Consider the following 22,156-nt stretch of genomic DNA (forward strand, 5'->3'; position numbering starts at 1 on the left):
TTGACTAGGTGTTCTTCTAGTGTGTGAATACAAGCAAGCAGATTCTTTATTCAAGCAACAGAAAGAACAGATGGTTTTACTCCTTCCTAGTTAGTGTTTAATGCTAATGTTGTCTTTCTTTCAAATCTGAAGACTGCAAAGCAAATGTGAGTATATTGTAGTAATAAACAGATCTTTACTGTAGATGAACTAGAAAAGAACTGGAAAGAAATTGTGGCTGGATTCTGATCATTAACTTGCTTTCTTTGTTCAATGGACAGCATCACTTCATGATCTCTTCTCCCTGACAGAACTACCAATTCCATTTAAGTTTATAATCAGGCAGTAAAGGACGTTCCAATTTCAACTCATTTAACACCAGCTCAATACAAAGATAACATAATTTATTCCAAAAACAAGGAGGAGAAGTGACCAGAACAAGACAATTATAGCCCAAATTGGCTTTGTTCTAAAACAAACAAACAAACTGCCTCCTCTGTATTATAAATTAAACATTGAAAACTGTGTGAAAATATTGTATATCTAAATTTTTGAATTGTTTGTTCATTCTTTAAGTGTCATGGTATTGTTCAAGGCAGAAAATAATCTTTGTATAAATCGCAATACCTTCTAATGTCTGTTGAGAAAATTATTGATATAAATCAAAGTGATCTTGCTTGAAGACTAAGACATTTTTGGGAAATATTTTTAAAAAGTATGTTCAAAAAGTAAAAATATACGCAATCAACTAACACTAATCTTAAAATTAAATTTTCTCCTAGAGTATTGTTTGTTTTATTTAAATATCCTTGAGTAACAATCGACTCAGTTAATCTAAATTAAGCCGATCAAAAACACGTTCTTTTTGTGCAATAAAGCCATTAAAGTTCGTTTAAAGAACTAATTGGGAATTTTGTTGGAGTATAAAATTAATAATTAATTACAATAAATTAACCTAAGAGTTTCTTTCAAAACATTACACAATAAAAAAACTTAGTTTTACCCAACTTAACGTTGAGATAATATGTAAGTTTTTTATCAGTTGTTGTTGTTTGTTGCTTGAAGTTAAGCACGAAGCTACACAATGGGCTATATTTGCTCTACCGACCACGGGTATTGAAACCCGGTTTCTAGCGTTGTAAGTCCTCAGACATGCTGCTGTGCCACTGGGGGGCGTTTTTTATCAGCAACTTTCTCTTGACCTCTAATGTACAAAAGTTATACAATGAAGAATGGCTGAGATAAAGCTTATTTACAGCATAGCAGTATTTGTTAAGATAGATAAACCTTGTCGTATTGTTGTACAAACAGGATCATGTGATTTAGAAAGAACAACGATACTAGGTTGCAAAACAAGATTCAGGCACAAGTAAGATGGTTAGAAAAACAATTCCCTAGTCTATTTTAAGCACCAGTAGTTAATGAAATAAAGTTTATCCTCAGAGGTTCATGTTAAATTGAGAACAAAAGTGAAACACTATTTAGACACATATATCAATGGCTGTTATGGCTAACAATCGTAGAGGGATTGTATTAAAAGCTTTCGGTCGTAGTCGTGTTCGACTTTTCTGCATCTTTCCTGTTTTACTTATTGTTTCAAAGATCTATTATGCCGAATATCCTAAAGAACATGCCTTTTACAGTGCAGCAGGATCGCCAGCTAAAGATATTGGTGAGTTTATTTCAAAACTATACATTTAGTATCCGTTGTATTTTTAGACTTTAGTTTTCTGGGAATTAGAACGAGAGAGGACCATATTAAACACATATTATATAACTTGTTTTTTGAAAACTGATAAATAGTCTAAGATTATTATTTAAAAACGTTTTATGAGTTTTCTATGTTTGTTTATTCGTAGTTTAAGCACAAAGCTATACAAGCGATATCTGTGCTCTGCCCACCACGGGTATCGAAATCCTGTTTTTAGCGTTGTAAGTCTGCAGACATAGCGTTGTGCCACTGAGGGGCGTTATATATATAGAGTTGACAAGAAAATATCATCACGTCATGAGGGATAACGGTTAACCTATATATATATCAGATAACAATGACTCTTGTTCAGTTTTTGACATTATCATAACTTAAACGTAACGAGCAATCGTCTTCAATAAAAGCTGTATCACTTAGTAAACCAGAGTAACCTCATACAATAAATAATCTACCCTAACAATGCACAAATATCATAAGGGGTATTTTTATACAATGTTGAATATGCTACAATGCATGAAGATCTGAAAATCCTGTTATAACTTGGCATATACTTGCAAATGAAACTGATATCGTATTGATCTTAAAGGGGATGGATCATTAATTAAAACAGTTTAAGTAAACATAGATTGTTCGTTATACGCATCCACGAGTAAGGGTAATAGTGAATCTTTAACAGGGCGAATTAAGATGTCATATATATTCTTTTATGAACACCTTCATTCTCCTTATAACCAGTAATAAATTTTTGTAGCAAGTTGCTTTTTTTCAATTATTACTTACAAAGGATACCAAGTTACACTCGATATGAAAGACTTAACTATTAAACTACTTTTTAAAAATATAACTCGGGGTCACCATGGACAGATAATTTCATAATACTGTGTAAAATAGCGGATAAGTTCAAATTATGCATTACATGATTTTGATTGTGGATAATAAACCCAAGGACATAAAACTTCTTGCTAGAAATTGTTACGCCACTAATACTTGTTCTAAGTTACGATTAATTCCTTTCCATATCATACGACTGTTATGCATACCAGTCAATCTTTGAAAACGTTGGATATTAGAATCATAACAATAACATCACCTATACATTGATATTTCAAAGAAATTGCAAGGACAACGTTGAACCTGAATGTATTTGGTGAAAGGGTAATAACAAATGTAAGGCGTTATGCATAGATATACAGTGGATTCAATAACGCTCATACCTGTCTGATGTCTCTTTCAATAAAAATCACATAGTTTAGTTTAATAATCATAAAGTCTAATACAACTTTAAACGTCACTATAACATATTGTAACTCATTTAATAAAAGAACTTTGTCAGTACATGAACGAATATTCAATGCTATCAAAAGCGTTTCCTTGATATATTTTTAACATAGTTTGTTTCAGTCATGTGTGCTGTAATCTAATCTCAATTTAAGTATCAGTGGCGTTGAAACAGTACCTCTATATTACAAACACACAATTCAAATACATTAGTTAATGATTTGGCCAAACTATCAGTGATAAAAACTTTAGTAATAATTTTGTAATCATAATTCAAGAGAGTGGAATAATAATAATCTAAAATACTTCAGGGTAATGTTGAATGAATATATTGTTAGCAAGCGTGGTCTAGAAAAACACACTTGTACTGACAGCCCCGATGAAGCCACAACTGAACTAAACATGAACTGGTTATTCCAAACAGATAAACAGGCTATCTCACACCACTATCGTAAACTCAACCTGCTGGCTTGCTAACTGGATTAAAATCAACAGCCTTTGTTAAGCCGATAAACAAGCTATCCCACACTATTATCATAAACTCAACCTGCTGTCTCGCTAACTGAACTAAACTTAAACAGGGTATTTTAAACAGCTAAACAAGCTATGTAAAAAAAGAGAGCAAATGTTCTCTTTTGTATGAATTTTGTAAATATTACATATCTTTGGAACTACAAAGTTTTATGTCATTCCAAAATACAGTTTTAACCATACGTTCACGTTACAGTTCAGTCTGTGTAACGTACGTTAATAAGATAACAATAATCATAGGGTACATCCATACTTGTTATGTAAATCTTTACAGTTTAGGTCTGCCATTATCAGCTCTTTAAGTTATGGTACAAAGCATGCTAATGAATAAAATTAAAAAGTAAATGTGTATTTAGATGAAACATATTAATTATCTTGGAAAAATAAGCGAATAATACGTATTCAAGGGATCATATGTATAATAAATACATACTTCCCAAGAAACTTCAATTGAGTGTTTAAACAAAATAAATATTGTGATCTCAAACATTCCCAAATATAGAAAAATTATTGTGATTACGATGACGAACGTCCACAAAATGTATTTTTATGCTTTTAGTGTGTATTAATATAAATATATGTTTCATTGCGACAGTTAATTTTATTAATATATCTAACACTAAAATACAAGATATTCTTACTTAACTGTTTTGCCTTTACTTCTGTAGGAATGATGCTACATATGCAATTAATTCTCAAAATGTTTGATATAAAAAAATTACAGGAAGGGTCCCTCTGCAAACGGAGGAGGATTCATTTCCTGACTGCATACCTCCATCCATCCAGGACTTTCCAGATGATTTTTTCACACAAAGTGAGAGACTAAGAGGTGGAATCGTTATCCATTTTTTACTGACAATTTACTTCTGCGGGATCTTGGCTATTATTTGTGATGACTATTTTGTTCCTTCGTTGGAAGTTATCTGCGATGGTACGATTTCATGACCTTTCAATGGAAAGGAAATTCTAATAGGTTTGGTTTTTAATTTATCGAATTCTGATAGAGAAACACGTACACCTTAAGTGGTTGATTTTCTTTTATTCCCTGAAGAAGAATGAATAGCTGCGCATATAGTTGAGTCCATCAACTACGATAAGTCAGCGACTTAAGTAGATAATCAAATACTCTTACTATTATAAAAGCAAACAGAACACTTTATATAAAGTTTATGGTGAATTATAGGTAATAATGCAATTAAAATATACGCATAAGAAAGGTTTCATATATCAATATCATACATTTCATTTGAATTAACTATATACATTATAAGGTGACCGGTACAAAAAGTTATATTTCATTCACTGTGATTGTTTTTATTTTCATTATTCCTTGTTTCCAAGCTTTCATTCAATACATATCACGATTCAGTGAGACATGGTTATTGAGCTATGTTCTGTCCATCGTGGGTATCGAAAACAGATTTTTGGTGTTATAAACCTTCAGTATTACCGTTGAGCCAACGAATGGCGTGAGGCAGGGATAGTCTTACTTATTAGAAATATATATATATACGTACAATATATATATTGTAGAATAAAGAAAAACATTGGTAAAACTAAGTAAATCGTTTTTAATGCCAATTACAGTACTTTTTATGATTTTCACAATTTCTCTACAACACTTATTTTAGGCAGATTTTTTCACTCAAGAGACAAAAAAAAGACAATGCTTTTTTTTTTGCATTTACCATTAACCATTAAACACATTGGTTTCAAATGTATTTTGAAATATTCCGGTATTCTTGGATATGCATAGAGCCATTTAAAGATGATGGAAACGCATGTAACTTAGGAGTCGTTTCACCGCGAAGGTCTGAATGGTTATGAATTGCAAGCTTAAAGTTTTACTTGATTTTTATTAGGTATTTTTTATATTACGATACTAGTTGAATTAATAATTAAAGTTCGAATGAAACATTCAGCATACTGATTCATAACGTATTTTACCAAATATTACCAAAGGTTGTACCACAAAACCCGTGTTAAGCTGTCTTTGCATTCGTTAAAGGGACGTTGCACATCTATATAAATATCTGAGTGTGTTTATATGTGTGCATGCGTGTGTGTGCAAACACTTAAGTTATGGATTAAGTTTAATTGATCTTAGCATCACTTTTTTTTTCAGCTCTAACAATTCCATCTGATATTGCTGGTGCAACTTTTATGGCAATAGGAAGTTCTGCACCAGAACTGTTTTCATCGATCATTGGTAAGTTTTAATTGCAAATCTGACTTTTAAAACGTTTATTTTATTTTGTTGAAAACCTATCACCAATACTTTCTCTACTTGAGTATCAGGAGTTGTATTATCCGTTGTTTTCCTATGTTACTTGGTAGTTGCTAAGTGTTAATTTTTCCACAACTTGTTTATAACAAACACAGTGTCCTACATTATAAAATAAATTATTGTATTTTGCACTTATGAAAGAAAAACAGTTCAAGTCCACTGTTTTAATGTACATACTTGAGAAATGATAAGTTCATGGCTTTGTATCCCCCAAAATCTTAATTAACTACAAAATAAAGGACTTCAGTTTTCTAAGTAAACAATTTTAAAAAGTTGGAAATAACTGAACTTTACACTACAGGTACACGAGAAAGTGGTGTTAGCAATGAACTATGTATCAATTTGCTCTAAATACGTCCAGCTCTTACAATTCTAGTTATATAGATAAATCTCAAAATATACAATCATGTTTTCAAACATTTGGTTAACTATTATTTTAGTTGGTTAATAATTAAAAATATACAATATCTGACTACAGTCAATGATTTGCAGGTGTGTTCGTAACTGAAGGAGACATAGGAGTGGGTACGATCGTAGGATCGGCAGTCTTTAACGTATTAGGAGTTTCAACACTAGCAGGACTAGTTGTTTGGAAAACGGTAAAAACTTAGTCTTATAATTTTCAATTCTAATTCCATGGAGCCCAAACTAAATTCATATATTCGCATAAGAATGTGTTAAAGAACTAAAGAAAACTCAGAGTAAAATTATGCCCAATTTAAAATAATGATAAATTTGCATGGAAATTATTGGTTTGTTTGTTTAAGGCAAAAGCCACACTGGGCTATCTGCTCTGTCCAACGAGGAATCAAACCCCAGATTTTAGCATAGCAAGGCCGTAGACTTACCGCTGTCCTACTGGAGAACGTATGGAAGTTAAAAATTATTGATTTGTTTTGAGGTATACTCTCAAAATGTATTCATGAAACATTTCGTCTAATATCCATATTAAGTTTGATTCATGTACCGAGAACATATGAATCTTTATTTATTACAAAAATTTTTAACTTCTAGAAGTTAAGTTAAACATAGTAATTTTGAACAGGACAGTATATTTCAGTATAATATCATAATCAAAATCTTTTTTTCAAGATTTTTTTCATAAACATTTGCTTTTCTTCACAGGACGTGCCTTTGGACTGGTATCCAATCTCTCGCGATTCTTTCATTTATGCTTTAACTGTTGTAGCTTTGGTTGGTGTGATAAATGACAACGTCGTATATTGGTAAGTGGTGATGCGAATAGATAATTAGTTAATCTGGTCCGTTTAGAATTTCAACTGTAAATTATTATCCTAAACGTCACCATTTAAAATAAGTTTTTATTTTGTTAAGAAAAATGATTAAATCTTACTTGCTCTAATATCTATTTCACGTTTAATTCATTTTCGAGCGTTACTTTATTTAAGAATTTAATAAACTTCTGTCTATAGTTTTACATACTAAAGCACATTTTGATATTTATATGAATTTGTTTTTTCAGCCTAAACCAGAAATTCGGTTTAATTACTAAATACTTAAGCGTTATCGTACTACGTATCCCCCCCAAAAAAAAACTCCAGGTATATGTGATCAATTTCATTCGTTACGGCCCCCCAGTGGCACAGCGGTATATCTGCGGACTTGCAACATTAGAAACCGGGTTTCGATACCGGTGGTGGGTAGAGCACAGATAGCCCATTATGTAGCTTCATTCGTTACGTCATGTCTTTCTTCAGAAATTATTATCAAGCAGCAATAACGAAACACTTCTGTATTAGGATTAATAATAGATTGTCCTCAACGCTATCCATGAATTTCCATAGCATAAAATTTTGATATTGTGCACTACTCATTTATTTATGAACCGATAATCTTGAAATTTGGAGGGCACATCTCATGATCTAATACGCTTAGTTTGCTTTTTCACTTTTTATGTGTTGCCCTTCATTTAGATTTTAGGGGATCTAAGATCGAACATTACAAAAACATGTATTTCAGCATGCTGTTACCTTATATTTCCATTAATTCAGATGAGATTTGGCATAAAAGTGTCTTTAGAGAACCGTCACAATTAGGCGTTTGATCTGTTGTTTCTTTGTATTTCGACTAATCCCGATGAGACAATGATTTATTGTGTCAACCTTCTCAGACTGAAATGGACAGATTTGGAATTTGTGCCTTTCTTGAGGTTTTACATAAGTCATAGGACAAATAAGTATTAGTTATAATACGAATGATAGTCATCTGTAGTTCAATTTTTAACAGTATCAGTAGTTTCGTACCTAGTAGGATAGTTTATTGAATATTTACTTTAAGATATTTCGATTTTGTGAGGCTTGTTCAGCAGTCAGTCACCCACTTCCAATAAACTATTCTAACGAAATATCTTATAATTTTTCGTTTAAGGTGGGAAGGACTGATCCTGATACTAATGTTTTTTGGGTACATCGGCATCATTTACTTCAACACCACAATCGAGGGATTTTGTACATTGCAGGTAACCTTGTTTTAAATCATATTACTTGCGTTTCGAGCAGTTGTTAACTTTGAAACTAACCCTAATAGATCTTGAGCTTTTTCATATTTGCTTTAACCAGAAACAGTTTGAACTACCCTTAATGATACCAAAAATAGTACATGTATTAATTTATATTGTGTAAGCAAGACGCATTGATGGATAAAAGAATTAGGAAAAGCCCAGCTGTATTAAACTGTCACTGTCATCCACATTGATATCACAGTGATACTCACACGATTTATAATGAGCAAGGGAGACAACCAAAGAACACAGTTTCTTTGTGGCACGTTGATTACACGCATGTTGTTATAAAGTTATTTAATCATATAACACGTTAATATGTAAAATATAAAATCAGTTTTGTATCTTGTGACGTTCATAGACCTTTGAAAAAGGCGTAAGCCGAAACGTCGGGTAGAATACATAAACATTGACTTTGTAATGTTTGTAATTTTCTCTAAGAGCATCTTCAGAAATTAGTCATGGTTTTTTATATATCATCAAAGGTAATCATTTCTTCCGTAGTACATAGAAAGACAAATAATAAACACTAAACTAATAAGTTTTATTCAAATCATTTTGTGTCAATTTTGCGGTTTTTACCACTATTTCGCTGCCTGTTGATGGATCTTAACCAAATTTGGTATGAAGGTTTGTTGGGTCCAAGCGGAGATACGTGCAAACTTGCGGTTTCACATTTTGTGTTTTGCAGTTTTTATGTGCGTTTTTTTTACAATTACATATAAGGAAAGCAGCTTTTAATGTCCTAAGATAACCTTTCATTAATCACGAATTTACATAACTTCAGTCCAGGGGACGGGTATTCCAGCTAGTATTTCAATATGAAATACATACTATTAAGTCTAGTCACAAATTCATAACTTAATAATGTAAAACACAGAATGGAATTGGTAAGAGGATAGAATCACAAAATATTGTGCTGTATTACATATAATGTATTGCAAAAACTTACATAGTACAATATTTAGTAATTAAATAACAATCAACATACTGATAAACCATAGTTTTTTGTTTGTCATTATATCTCACATTCACGATTACAACCTTATTATTCTTAATTAGTTCCTCTTAACTAACGTGTAGAGAAGGTTTGTAAGAAAACCGAAAAACTATGATATAAACTTCTACTATTGGGCGTCTTCTGTAAGAAAACCGAAAAACTATTATTAAACTTCTACTATTGGGCGTCTTCTGTAAGAAAACCGAAAAACTATGATATAAACTTCTATTATTTAGCGTCTTTTTTATGGAAGCCGCAAAAACCAGGATATAGAGTTCCTATTATTGGGCGTCTTCTATAAGAAAACTGTAAAAACCAGGATAATTAGTTCCTATTATTTGGTGTCTTCTGTTCCGTAAAAGGTTTGACGTTATCTAATGAACAATAATATATGGTATATGAGTTTTTTTATGGTGAAGCATCTCAACACGATATTGGAAGCACATGGTATTCAACAATAAATGATTAACAAGATCTGTAAAACCAGCTTACTATTTTAGTAATTTGAAATGTTTTCTGAGAGAAAACGTGTTTTCCAAATATTTCTAATGATGAAAGTTTTTCTTCATTACCCATTCAAGCCGTCTCCAACCATTATTTCTAAAATATATTTTCGTTACTGAATTTTCTCCAATACATTTAATAAGTTATGATTTTAACGTTAACCTATTATTAGTTTTAAATATTCTTTTTATTCTTCTCAGTTTTACAAGTTCTTATCAATGAATAAATGATAAATTTGTTAATAACCTGCTGTTTTTTTAAATATCTGTTACTCACATTCAGAAGGAGGCAAGAATATGTTATTAACTATATTTAAGTTTGTTGTTAAGCACAAAGCTACACAATAGGCTATTTGTGCTGTGTCCATCATGGGTATTACCATTATAAGTTTTTAGAATTACCGATAAGCTACTGAAGTTAGAATTGTTTTTTTAATAATGGCTATGTATTTTTCATCTCAAAATCCCAAATTGTCTTTATAAACCATTTTATTACTATGTATGGTAATTATTGCCAGGCGACTAAAATTTAATATTTCAGCAACAAGGTACTGTCAGTCTAAGAGTTACTCAAATTTTTAATATATAACATCATTCACGCATGTTAACCTTTTGCTTTTAATCTGATTTTAAATAAACAGATAGACAAATAACTAAAGTATTTGGACTTGTCCTACCTTTTCGTGTTTTATCATTGTTGTTGGGCGATTTATTTAAACTGTTTATGAACACAGGTACGATTACCAGACTATTACTGAATAACATCAGAATTATCATCTATGAAATGATAGTGAAATCATAATACTTCCATTGAAAGTTGGTCGTTTAGTTAAAACATAAGAAATTTCTGAATTAATGATTTTAAATCTTCTACAACTATTGAATTGTTTAATTCAATTGGTCAATTGAATAAGTGATGATTTTAGTAATAAACAAAAAATTACTTTAACGAGTTATCTGTTTATATTATATTCCTTTAATTCATATAAGCCAGGTTTCAATTGTGTTAATTGCATGGAATTTCATGGCTCTATTTTATTGGTTATTATTTTAAAAAATCACTATTTTATTTTTATTTTCAAAGTTAGCCTGTGCGTATTCACTTGCACAAATTGGGTATATTAAACTTTTGACATGAATAACATTTGTAAAACCATGATTAGGTTTTCGATGTACTGTGAAAATAAGTGCAATTATTAATAGAAAAATACAGTATTTTTCTATTAATAAAAATATCTTATCAAAAGTAAATTGGCTATATAGATACAACCTAAAAAATAGCTTATACATTAATATACTTAAGATAGATATATTAGACTGGCTCGAAATTGCTAATTTTTAAAACCAAAACACCATAAAACTAAAACCTGTAATTATTAGAATACATTGAATCATTAACTTGGTGCCTTCACAGTAAACGATACACAGTAAAATTCTCTGCACAGGCAATTTAGTAGAATACACTATGATGAAAAGTTATATGTTCGCATTGTTAAGTGATTAGGAGTCAATGCCTGGTTATTTACTCTATACGCTATCATCTGTTCTATTGTTATTTATAGTAGTCAGTTTAATAACTTTGAATGTTTGCTTTAGTTATATTTACGCTTATGATGATTATTGTAGATCATTAGATTAGTGTGTGCTCTCCTACACTATTTTATCTTTACTCAGAAACGTCAAATCCTTCTAACAATATGTTGTTGTATTTTTTCAACTTAAGGTAGAAAAATTATGTAAGTCTTGGAAGAAAAATAGGCTTACACAGGCTGATGAAGATGTAGTTAATGAAAAAAGTCCACTGCTGGGAGACTCTGACAAAATATCAAAAGTAAAAGGAGACGAAGTAAAGAAGAGGTCTGTGTCATGGGTAGATCAAAATCGTCTCTCAATCGAAGAAAGTATTGTCGAAAGAAGATCTAGACGAGAAAGCCACATTATCACAGAAAGTGGTACGTTAGTAAAGTAGATGCCCTTGTAATTACGTTAGACAGACGATACGTCAATAAAGCAGATGCCTTCGTAATATCGTTCGACAGAAGACACGTTAATAAAACAGATGTACTTGTAATCAAGACATACGGTAGTGTGTCGTGCAACCAAAACAACCTACAGGATACACTGTTATTGACAGGAGTGATAGTTTAGCAGTCCCTTAAGAAATACATGAGATATAAAATCTCCAATGTTAATTGAACTTTTCCTATTTTTTTCTTCGCACAGAAAGTACGGAAACTTTATTTGATAGAAAAACATACTTAACTTTTGTAGATTTTTTCAACTTTCGTACACTGATAGCTCTTTTCATCCTACAGTTAGGTGTCAAATTTGTTGTAAATATAAGTCATATGTGCAAAGTTATTCAAAGAAACCGCGCAAATTTGGCCAAAATATTTGCCCACACCTACGCAAAAAGTCGCGTAAGTTATCGGTCTGAAATATTTACTACAGCTTCATATAAGAGTAAAAGTGGACTGTTTTTAGTCTTTGTCATTTAGATTATAGACGGTTGATTTGGAGCAGCAAAACTATAGGGTGAAAGGACGTGTAGATACATAAGTATTGGTTAGGCCAAGCAAACTAGATTAACGGTTTCTAGCTCAAGTTTTCAAAATAATCATATGGGTGGACAGTTATTAATTATTATTCATTGCCAACTTTTAAGCACAAATCTACTAAATTTTGTGAAAGAATCCTAATTAAAAAGCGTTTAGCGTCACATGATATTAGCTTAAGCAATTAGTCTAAATAATGATGCTGGATATGGCTGCGCTGAGTGCATGCGGGTGATGATAAGAAACTGTTGATCTAGATTCCGTGGCGTTACTATACAGGAAATTATTACCTGTTTTAGAGAGGGAAAACAAACATCATATATTTTAAAGAATCTGGTTGGTTCTGTAAAGTATAGGTCTATTCTGAATAATAGGGTTGCGATCCTAAAGCAGTGTTGGTTACTACAGAGTGTCACTTTGTTACTTGGCTGTGGTTTGTTGGTTTGTATTGACAAAAAGTCATGATATTTATATATGGAAAAAAAGGTGCGGCCAAAAACGGATTGAGAGTGCTACTTAAAATAATGAAATCTAAAATTGGCGGCCGAATTAGTAGCTTCACTTATAGCACTGATAAGAATTTTACTGCAAATATTCATCCATTAGTTAGCTAGGATGCATATTTTGTTTTACCCACCATCATGCCCCAGGTTGAACAAAAACGTGGCCTGGCTAACTAATGAATGAATATTTGCTGTAAAATTTTTATCAGCGCTATAAGTGTAGCTACCAGCTTGATTTCAATTATTTAAGTCTCACGCTCAATCCTCAAAATCAACACGACTGTATCACATTATTCATAACAATTGTCAAACAACACTTCACACCATTACTACCTTGCATAATGCAACTATTCGTAAACTCAATAATACAAACCCTGCAGAACACAACTACACAGGGCGAAAAAACTAATTCATACCCAAAGTATCTAAAACTAGCAATCTGACAAAATCCATGGACATTTCCCTGAAAGAGTAACAGAAAGTACACATAAAATCCACTACCAGCACGCTAATTACAATACTCAAACTTAAAATTAACAATATTTCAGGAGGGAGGAAGAATTCTAAGTAGAACCTGATTCTCTCAGTTCCATAGAAAGGATCTAGATCCCGATGCCAACACCCCTGGCTCAATCCTTTTTTGGCCGCACCTTTTTCTTCACACCTAAGGTACTTTTGATTAGATATTTTTAGACAGACGATACGTTAAAAAAGCCGATGATATTCTGATATCGTTAAACAGACGAAACGTTAATAAAGTAGATATTCTTGTAATACTTTTAGGCAGACGATACGTTAACAAAGCCGATGTTCTTATAATATCGTTAAACAGACGAAACGTTAATAAAGCAGATGTTCTTGTAATACCTTTAGGCAGACGATACGTTAACAAGTCCGATGTTCTTATAACATCTTTAGAGAAAAGAGGTACGTTAATAAAACAGATGCTCTTATAACATCTTAAAAAAAGACGATACGTTAACAAAGCAGATGATCTTACAATATCTTTAGACATATTGAGACACTCATAAAAGTGTTGTATGATATTTGTTTAGTTTTGTAGTCATTCGTCCAAAGTGGTTTTATATGATGAATTATCCATCAAAATTAATAGCAAAAACATTTAAAACTTCATTTGGAGGCTATTGTGATATATATGTCTCATATTTTAAAGACACAGAATGAATTGCTCTTGCTCAGACATATGAAAAACGATTGGTAACAGCAGTAATGTCTCAAGCACTTCTGTACCTGTCGTATCTTAGCCGGTGGGACAGCGGTAAGTCTTCGGTTCGATTCCTCTCGGGGGACACAAAAATAGCCTGATGTGGCTTTGCTATAAGAAAGTACACACACACACACTTAGCCGGCTTGAAGATCCTTGGTATTGAAGGAAAGGCCTCGTCGCTACTGGATAAGGCAGATATAGCTTGGTTGGCATATTACTATCCATTCTTGTTTACTTTCATTCTTAAGTTCTTAGAACATATTTTTGTGTATTATCCACAGTGAATGAGATGCACGAGGAAACCGAGGAAGACACGTCTGTCTGGTATATGCCTGTGACAGGTTCTCTACGACAGATCTGGTGGGTTCTTATGTGGCCAGCTTCGTTTTTGCTCTACATCACCGTTTTGGACTGTCGGAAACAAAATTTCAGGAAATATTATATAATAACATTCTTAATGTCCGTTGTGTGGATTGGAATAATATCATATTTAACTGTCTGGATGGTAACGATAATAGGTGAGTATTTTCTCACAGTTTTATGTTTAATGTTTAAATAGTTTGGTCAGAAATCTATATTTTTGCACTGTCATTGTATAAATCTTTTTACATCATTCAGATTCCTTAGATAAATTTCAGCTTGACCATTGCCATTCTTGTACTTCGTCACTGACTTCACATCAGTAGGAGTTATATTAGAATCCAATTAGAAAAATGTTAAATGTTCGTTAGGATAATACTTATATCATGTACCTTATATTAAATAACTGTAAAATCTAGTGAAAACTTAAAACATGTGTTATTTAAACTACATCTTTACATAAAGAAATACTTTAGAATATTGTTTGTTTTTTGTTGTTAAGCACAAAGTTACACAATAAGCTATTTGAAACTTACCGTTGAGCCAGTGGAAGAACCAGAACATCTTTAAAATGTGCTTTATTGGACACATATGTATTAGAAGTATGCTTTATAAGATTATGCACTATTTCAAAATATATTTTTTGTAAATTAAATCTTTTTTTTTTGCTAAATGTGCTCTAAACGCCAACGCTGTAACCTGAAAAAGCGTTTTACAGAAAACGCCTATATTTGGAAAAGCGTATTCGATGAGGTACTTTTTATGTGGAAAAGTATACTCTGCAGAGCACTTTCGTTTTCGGGAAAAAGTGCTCAACAGTATAATTTTGTATTTGAAAAGGTGTTTTCCAAACCATACCACGTTCCGGAAGAAGTGTTTTTCTGTACCTAAAGAAGTGTGTTGTACGCTTTTACAGGGTTCTTCAGTGCATTCCTGAATATGTCTGTTTTACAGATTACTATAAAACTGAGGATGTATTCTCTATGTGATACTACTTTACTTGAAAAGTCTTCTACATGGTTTCCTCATGTCTGGAAAAGATTGTTCATGTTAACGATGTTTCTGGAAAAAAATGTGCTGTAATATGGTAGTACTATAATGCAAGAGGGTGTTCTGCAGATGGTTTCACTATTTCTAGAAAAGCCCTTGTAATAATGAACAGAATGGCTTCTATTAATGATATAGAAGCAAATTATTAAACAATTTACTAATAATTATCATAGTTTTTAGTCATATTATCTTTTTTCTAATATCGTTCTTGTTACCTCCTTCTCAAATTGTTTTATTGATATATCTTAATGACAGAGATTCAAATGTTGTTTTCCTAGTTCAAAATAAGCGATATTCATTCTATCAGTCGCGAGGAATCAAACCCCTGTTTTCAACTAATTGATTTGGTAAATTTACCGCTCACCCATCGAGAGGTATAGAGATACAGTCTTTATTCAGAGTATTGTAAATGAAGTTTGTTTATTTTGAATATTTGTGCAAACCAACAGATGGGCTATCTATTATTGCAAACTTGAACTATGAACTGGTAGACTAGATAGCTAATCAACTGGAATCATTGTCAACTCTTAGGAAGCTATTCCAATCTAACAGTGAGATTTGACTGTTACGTATCTATATATATTTGCACCAATGAGATGTGAAAGTGGACTCTTGGTTTCACGGTCAGGCACACTAACCATCGATCTTCTGTTAGTATAAATACATAGTATAGAAAACCGTACGCCTGTATACGTTTAACGTTGAAATTTGGTTTTATATAGACTCAGTTTTAATGTAAACATTACAACGTGAAACATATTATTTGTTATCTAGCCTAAGCCTATTACTCTCAGAACGTCGAAAAACTGTTGGAGATCACGAGACCTGTAACGTAACATGAGTAAAACTGTTTCAGTGGCATGAATATAATAGTTATAATCATCCAAACATACAGCATCTCAGTTTCATTGGCAGTGAAGTCACATTGATTGTTATTATAAGTTTTTAATATCTTATTCTTTGGTTTTATAAGTAAAATGTAATATAATAAAAACAAGCAAAAAGGTGCCTGTGATGTGTTTATTATTAAGCACAAAGCTACACAATGGGCTATCTGTGGTCTGCCCACCACGGGTATCAAAACGCGGATTCTAGAGTTGTAAGTCCGCAGACATACCGCTGTGCCACTGGGGGGGGGGGGGGTACCTGTGATATACAAAGGTTTGGGAAGCTCCAAAATAGTAAGGTAATTATATTGAATATAATAGACCATCTTATGAGATGTAATTTGGTTATTGGGTTTCTCTAGTTTATTATAATCATCTATATCTTCAAATATATTTTTTTATAGTTTTGCATTAAATGAACCTGTATACTTGTTATATTTGATATCTTGTTAATCTGATCATGCCAGATGATAAAAAGCGATATTAGCAGAATTAAAAAGTGCAATAATAAAGGAATTAGAATTGTAGAATTGATAGTTATATAATTAAATAATATGATTATAATAATTTATTTTATGACGTATGTGTTCATAGAAGTGACTCACGTTTTTAGCTAACGTAACACGTTTCACATGGGTCTGACGGAATGTAATTATTCATCAAATATAACATATTCAACAAATTGAATCATTACAACTTTTAGTGGGCCTATATGCAACTATTAATGTGTCTTCTAGTGGCACATAGGAATTATCGCACCATCTCATATGGCCTGTACAGAACCTATTCGAGCTCCATAACGTTATAAGTATGTGACCTTTAAAAACCAGTAAGGTTCTGCCCCGTACAAAAGCAGCTTAACTACTTAGAGTTAAAAAATTCAAAACTTAACATCCGTGACATGTTTGTTAGTCTTCTGTGACTTTATATCTTAGGTATGTAATTACAGAAGTTTCAGAGAGTGTACTACATATACAAGTGAGAACATTGAATATTAACATTTAAAATAAAAAATATAAATGTTCGAAAAATTAACTGTATATATCACAAACACTGCTTGTTTCATTTCTTATCCACTACCTTATAAATGCTTTCCTAGCTTATCCAAAGGAAGTAAGAATGTTTCTTATTAACATATGTTTCTGCTTTGTGTTTTTAATTTTTTTTATAAATGCTATATTAAGAATTCTAAACAACGCAGTAACCTGTGAACAAGGGTGTTTTTATTTTCATTCTTTCGAATGTTTGTTACATAGTTTAATTAACGAATATTGTAGAATGAAAACAAAAATACATGAACTTGAATTTCCCTTTATCTACACTACACTATCGGGGCCTAATGTTTAGCGTCCCGACTTATGAATCCGAGGGTTCATGGTTTGTGTCTCATTTCTGCATAAAAAAAAAACATTGAACTCCGTACTTTCGGCCTATCTGTATATTATAATAGTGATGGCCAAATCTTATTCGATTAGAGTAGCCCAAGAACTAGCGGAGGGTGCTGTTGTTCATCTGCTTTCTTTGTAGTCTATCAGTTCAAACTTAGAGCTGACAAGCACAGATAGTTCTTTTCTAGTTTTGCACAAATATCCGAAACAATCAAACCTATCATCTACTACACTGTAAAATGATATTTCTAGGAATTATACACAAAAAATCCACTTTTCAGTACTTATTCAGCTTTGTGTATTTTTATTTTTCCTAGGTTATACTTTTGGAATTCCAGACACTGTATCAGGGATCACAATATTAGCAGCTGGAACCAGCATCCCTGAGGTCATCTCAAGTATTATTGTTATACGAAATGGTATGTTAACGTTCTTATTAATTAGTTTGCTTGTTTAGATACGCTAGGGTACTTCATTATATCTCTTAATTTAAAGGTATAAGTACGTTTTGATTCCGGTGATAAAATCATGGTATAAAGAGCCGAAATATATATACATTAATTAGAAATAAAAATACAACAGTTCCTTTTTTGTTCTAACTGTCCTTTTTAAAAATATAATATATATTTTTCTTTTGATTTTTAATAATTATATAGCTTATCTTTTCATTTACTTGAAATATCAGATGTTGTAAAACACACACACACAAAACCATTTAAACGACGTGCGAGATATCATGACAAACATTTGGTAGAAAAAACAATGTGGCACAAAGGTTTGTGCTAATAAGACTTATCAAAAAACTAAACCTATACGTTTATATTTTAGCAATGTTTTTCAACAGTGTTTTTCAAAAAAACTTTTTCTGTAAAAAAACTTGAGAAAACACGTCTTTCTTCTGAGATTAAGAACATAATGTCCGCTTTTCGAGAACTTTATATAGCATATAAGATGCTTGACCGATCAAGTTTCAAAAGACAATAAGCTGAAATTTTGCACAATATCTCAAAACGAATTAGTATTCCAAAATTAGATCTTCAAAATTTCTAAGAATTTTGTATAATATAGACATATATATATATATTATGTAAGAGTAAGCTTGGTTGTATTGAAATACTAAAGACATATCTACTGTCTTTGTTTAACCATGAATGTGAAGCGAGGTTTATACCTATTCTTCTCTAAATAGCTAGAGATATGAATGAGATTTATATCTACCGTAGTTGTGAATCACAAATGTGAGGTAAGAATTCTAATTTCTTTAATCAAGCAATATCGTCTATAGTAAATGTTTGTTTATGAAATGTTAAAATCTTTGTAACTGGTATAATGACACTAGTCTTGTGAAAGAAGTGATATTGACAACGTCGCTAAAGCTATAAATAAGGATTATATCTATTTCAGGTTTGGGAAATATGGCTATGTGTAACCTGCTCGGGAGTAATATTTTTGATATTCTTTTTTGTCTTGGTGCTCCTTGGTTGGTCAGAACATTATTCCCATCAAATGAAGGGTTCCTCATCATCAATAGTTCAGCTCTAACTTACACTACTGCTACTTTATTAGGGACTGTTGTTATGTTATTTGTTATACTCGTTTTTTGCAAGTGGAACCTCAACTATAAAGTGGGATTAACATGTCTTGTATTGTATTCTGGTTTTCTCGTGATGGCCTGTTTGTACGAACTAAACTTTTTTGGAGAATTTAACCCTCCACAATGTGCAGTGGATCTGTGAGGAACTTTTGTTTTGTAATTGTTGATTTCAAAGAGAAGAATGAGGATTATTCTAGACAAAACGTTGACAACGTAGTAAAACAATATTTAAGCACATTTCATTACTCTCGATTCGTTGATTGGAAATGTCATTAAGGACTTGTCCGAAAACAAACAAAGATGAGATAAATTATTGCCATTTCATAATAATTAGTTGAGAAACAATTTTTGTTTTATTAATGATAAGGTTTACTACAAAAACAAAAAAGCGATAATTTAAGCGATTTTTTAATTGAAACTGAACGAAAAATAATTTTCCAAAGACGAAAAAGAGTCAATTCATTAAGAACCTACAAAATTGAAAGCTAAATATACATTATGCTGTAATTTGTTGGAGAAAAAAATAGTATTCTCACAGCAAAAACTGAAAAATGTTAATGTCTAGAAGTAGTATATATAACTGTGTAATATTTCATCATTTTGAGAGAGACCTTACTTTAGTTACAATTCCGCCCCAAATTACGTCATGCAGTTTAATCACCAGCTATGCTACACTATTTTATTATATTCATATATTTTCTTACTGACTGAAGCTTCACAATATCGGCTGTTGTTTTATCTCACTTTTCACTGTACCGTTTATCGTTGTATTTTTTTAAAATCTAAGTTCAAAAGAAAATTCAGTTGATGTATAGATTCAACAATCTGCTTTGATTTTTTTCCTTTATCTAAACAAAGGTTTTTCTTCAATTGTGGATTGTATATCAAATATCGTAAACAAATTTGCTTCAACTCCCGACTTTCCCAATGGTCTTTTGGTCTTAATTAAAATATCGAACTTCTTCAACTGACATAATTTTTCCGTTTAGTAACTTTAACTTTGTTAATTTTAAACATGTTTCTCATAAGTCTTACTGAGTAACGAGCTATAAACCTGAGGAAGAAAGTCTGATCCAATATAGTGTTGTCTATTTCACTGGCTGACGGATGATTTGTATATTATATTTGGAGATCAGAACATAGAATCCAACCTAAATTAAAAAGATTCAGATCGAAAATACAGAAAGATATAACATGTGCACAAACTCCTTTTAAAATATGGCTAACCAACTTAACTCGTGATTTCTTAACAATAGATTCGAACTCTCCCCCAGCCACGTTACACGCTTTCTCCAATTCCCTCTTCCTGACCTGTCTTCCTACTTTCTCATCAACCTAACTAGCAAGTTTCTTAAAAACATATTCCACCCATATCCCCGCCACATTACGCACTGTCCACTTATTTCCCATCCTGACCTGTCTTCCTTTAATGCGCTTACAGACTTTTCTAATTATAACCATGCAGAAGAGAAATAAGTGTATCCGGAAATGCCCGGTTTGGTTTGGTTTTGAATTTCGCGCAAAGCTACACGAGGACTGTCTGCGCTAGCCATCCTCAATTTTGTCAGTGATAGAGTAAAAGAAAGGTAGCTAGTCAACATCACCCACCGCCAACTATTGGGCTACTCTTTTACCAACCAATAGTGGGATTAATCATCATTTTATAACACCCCCATAGCAGAAAGGGTGAGCATATTCGGTGATGGAGATTCGAACACATGACCCTCAGATTGCGAGTCGAGCTCCCTAACCATAGGCCATGCTAGGCTTTATAAACCAAAATGATTTTCGCCTTAATGGCCCTTTTTATTTTTATTCGTTGTCCTCCAACTTGATTCCAATACATTTCGCAACGCTAGTAAGTCTGTATTTCACACAGAAAACGTCAACCTTGCATCAATAGTTTAGATATAAAAATTATAAATCTGGAAGTTATTTTCCCCGGGACACAAAAAGAATGAACAAAACATCGTCCTTCGCTAGGTCACACACGATTTGCAATGTACGAGATATTCCCAAGTTGTTATTATATTTTGTTAAAGTCCATTTAACATCTGTAGTTTTTTCACATTGTAAACGTTACCAAAAAAATCAGCACGTGAAAAATGCTTTATCAACATCCCAAAACAGTGCTGAGATCTATAAAATCGATGTTCCAGGATCTGTGCTTCATGATGACAGACCCATAATTGCCAGACACCACAATTTCCATTATAACAAACTTTTGTGAGGAGCGATAAGGTCAGATTTAAACTACAAATCTCGAAAATTTAGTCAAACGATTAATTAACGTTCGGATCAATTAGCGTTATGGTATTTCCATCAGATATAACATGTGGCATTACTGTCTCCGACTGCTAACTACCAGTTGGAAGAAGGTACAAGAATATATAAAAAAAAGATTGTACTACTATCTTAAAATATTCCTATATCCAATCCACATTTGTATACGATCTATACGTAATCTTTAATTTATACAAGAAAACGGAGAACTGAGACAACTTTGTGCAAATACAGATTTTATGTTCGATACTATTTGCAACTATGTTATATAACTAGACTTAAAGGACTGTCGTTCACTTGTATTTGGATAATTGACTGCGATGTTGTGTATTTGAATCGATACAAAATACTAGTGAAGGCAAATATTTTAGTTGCAATAAACATAAACATAGTTTGATTACAGAATCGGGTTATGTTATAAATATATATCCCAATTCGCGATGTTACTGTTACAAACCCAACTTTTCTAAAGAGTTTAACGTAAGGAGGAATCATGTT

The 22,156-nt window shown here is 32.0% G+C and overlaps 1 protein-coding gene across 1 annotated transcript; it reads left to right on the forward strand.

Moving 5' to 3' along the window:
* The first annotated feature begins 1,340 nt into the window (after positions 1-1,340).
* LOC106458528 (sodium/potassium/calcium exchanger 3-like) lies at positions 1,341-21,766 on the forward strand. Its single transcript, XM_013918047.2, has 10 exons — positions 1,341-1,651; positions 4,224-4,430; positions 5,625-5,708; positions 6,279-6,385; positions 6,912-7,012; positions 8,175-8,265; positions 11,534-11,762; positions 14,378-14,614; positions 18,099-18,200; positions 19,186-21,766. Exons 1-10 carry the CDS (start codon positions 1,477-1,479, stop codon positions 19,515-19,517), a joined length of 1,665 nt encoding a protein of 554 aa, XP_013773501.1. The 5' UTR covers positions 1,341-1,476; the 3' UTR covers positions 19,518-21,766.
* The last annotated feature ends 390 nt before the right edge of the window (positions 21,767-22,156 follow it).

This window comes from Limulus polyphemus, unplaced genomic scaffold (genome assembly GCF_000517525.1).
Source record: "Limulus polyphemus unplaced genomic scaffold, Limulus_polyphemus-2.1.2 Scaffold480, whole genome shotgun sequence".
Classification (NCBI taxonomy): domain Eukaryota; kingdom Metazoa; phylum Arthropoda; class Merostomata; order Xiphosura; family Limulidae; genus Limulus; species Limulus polyphemus.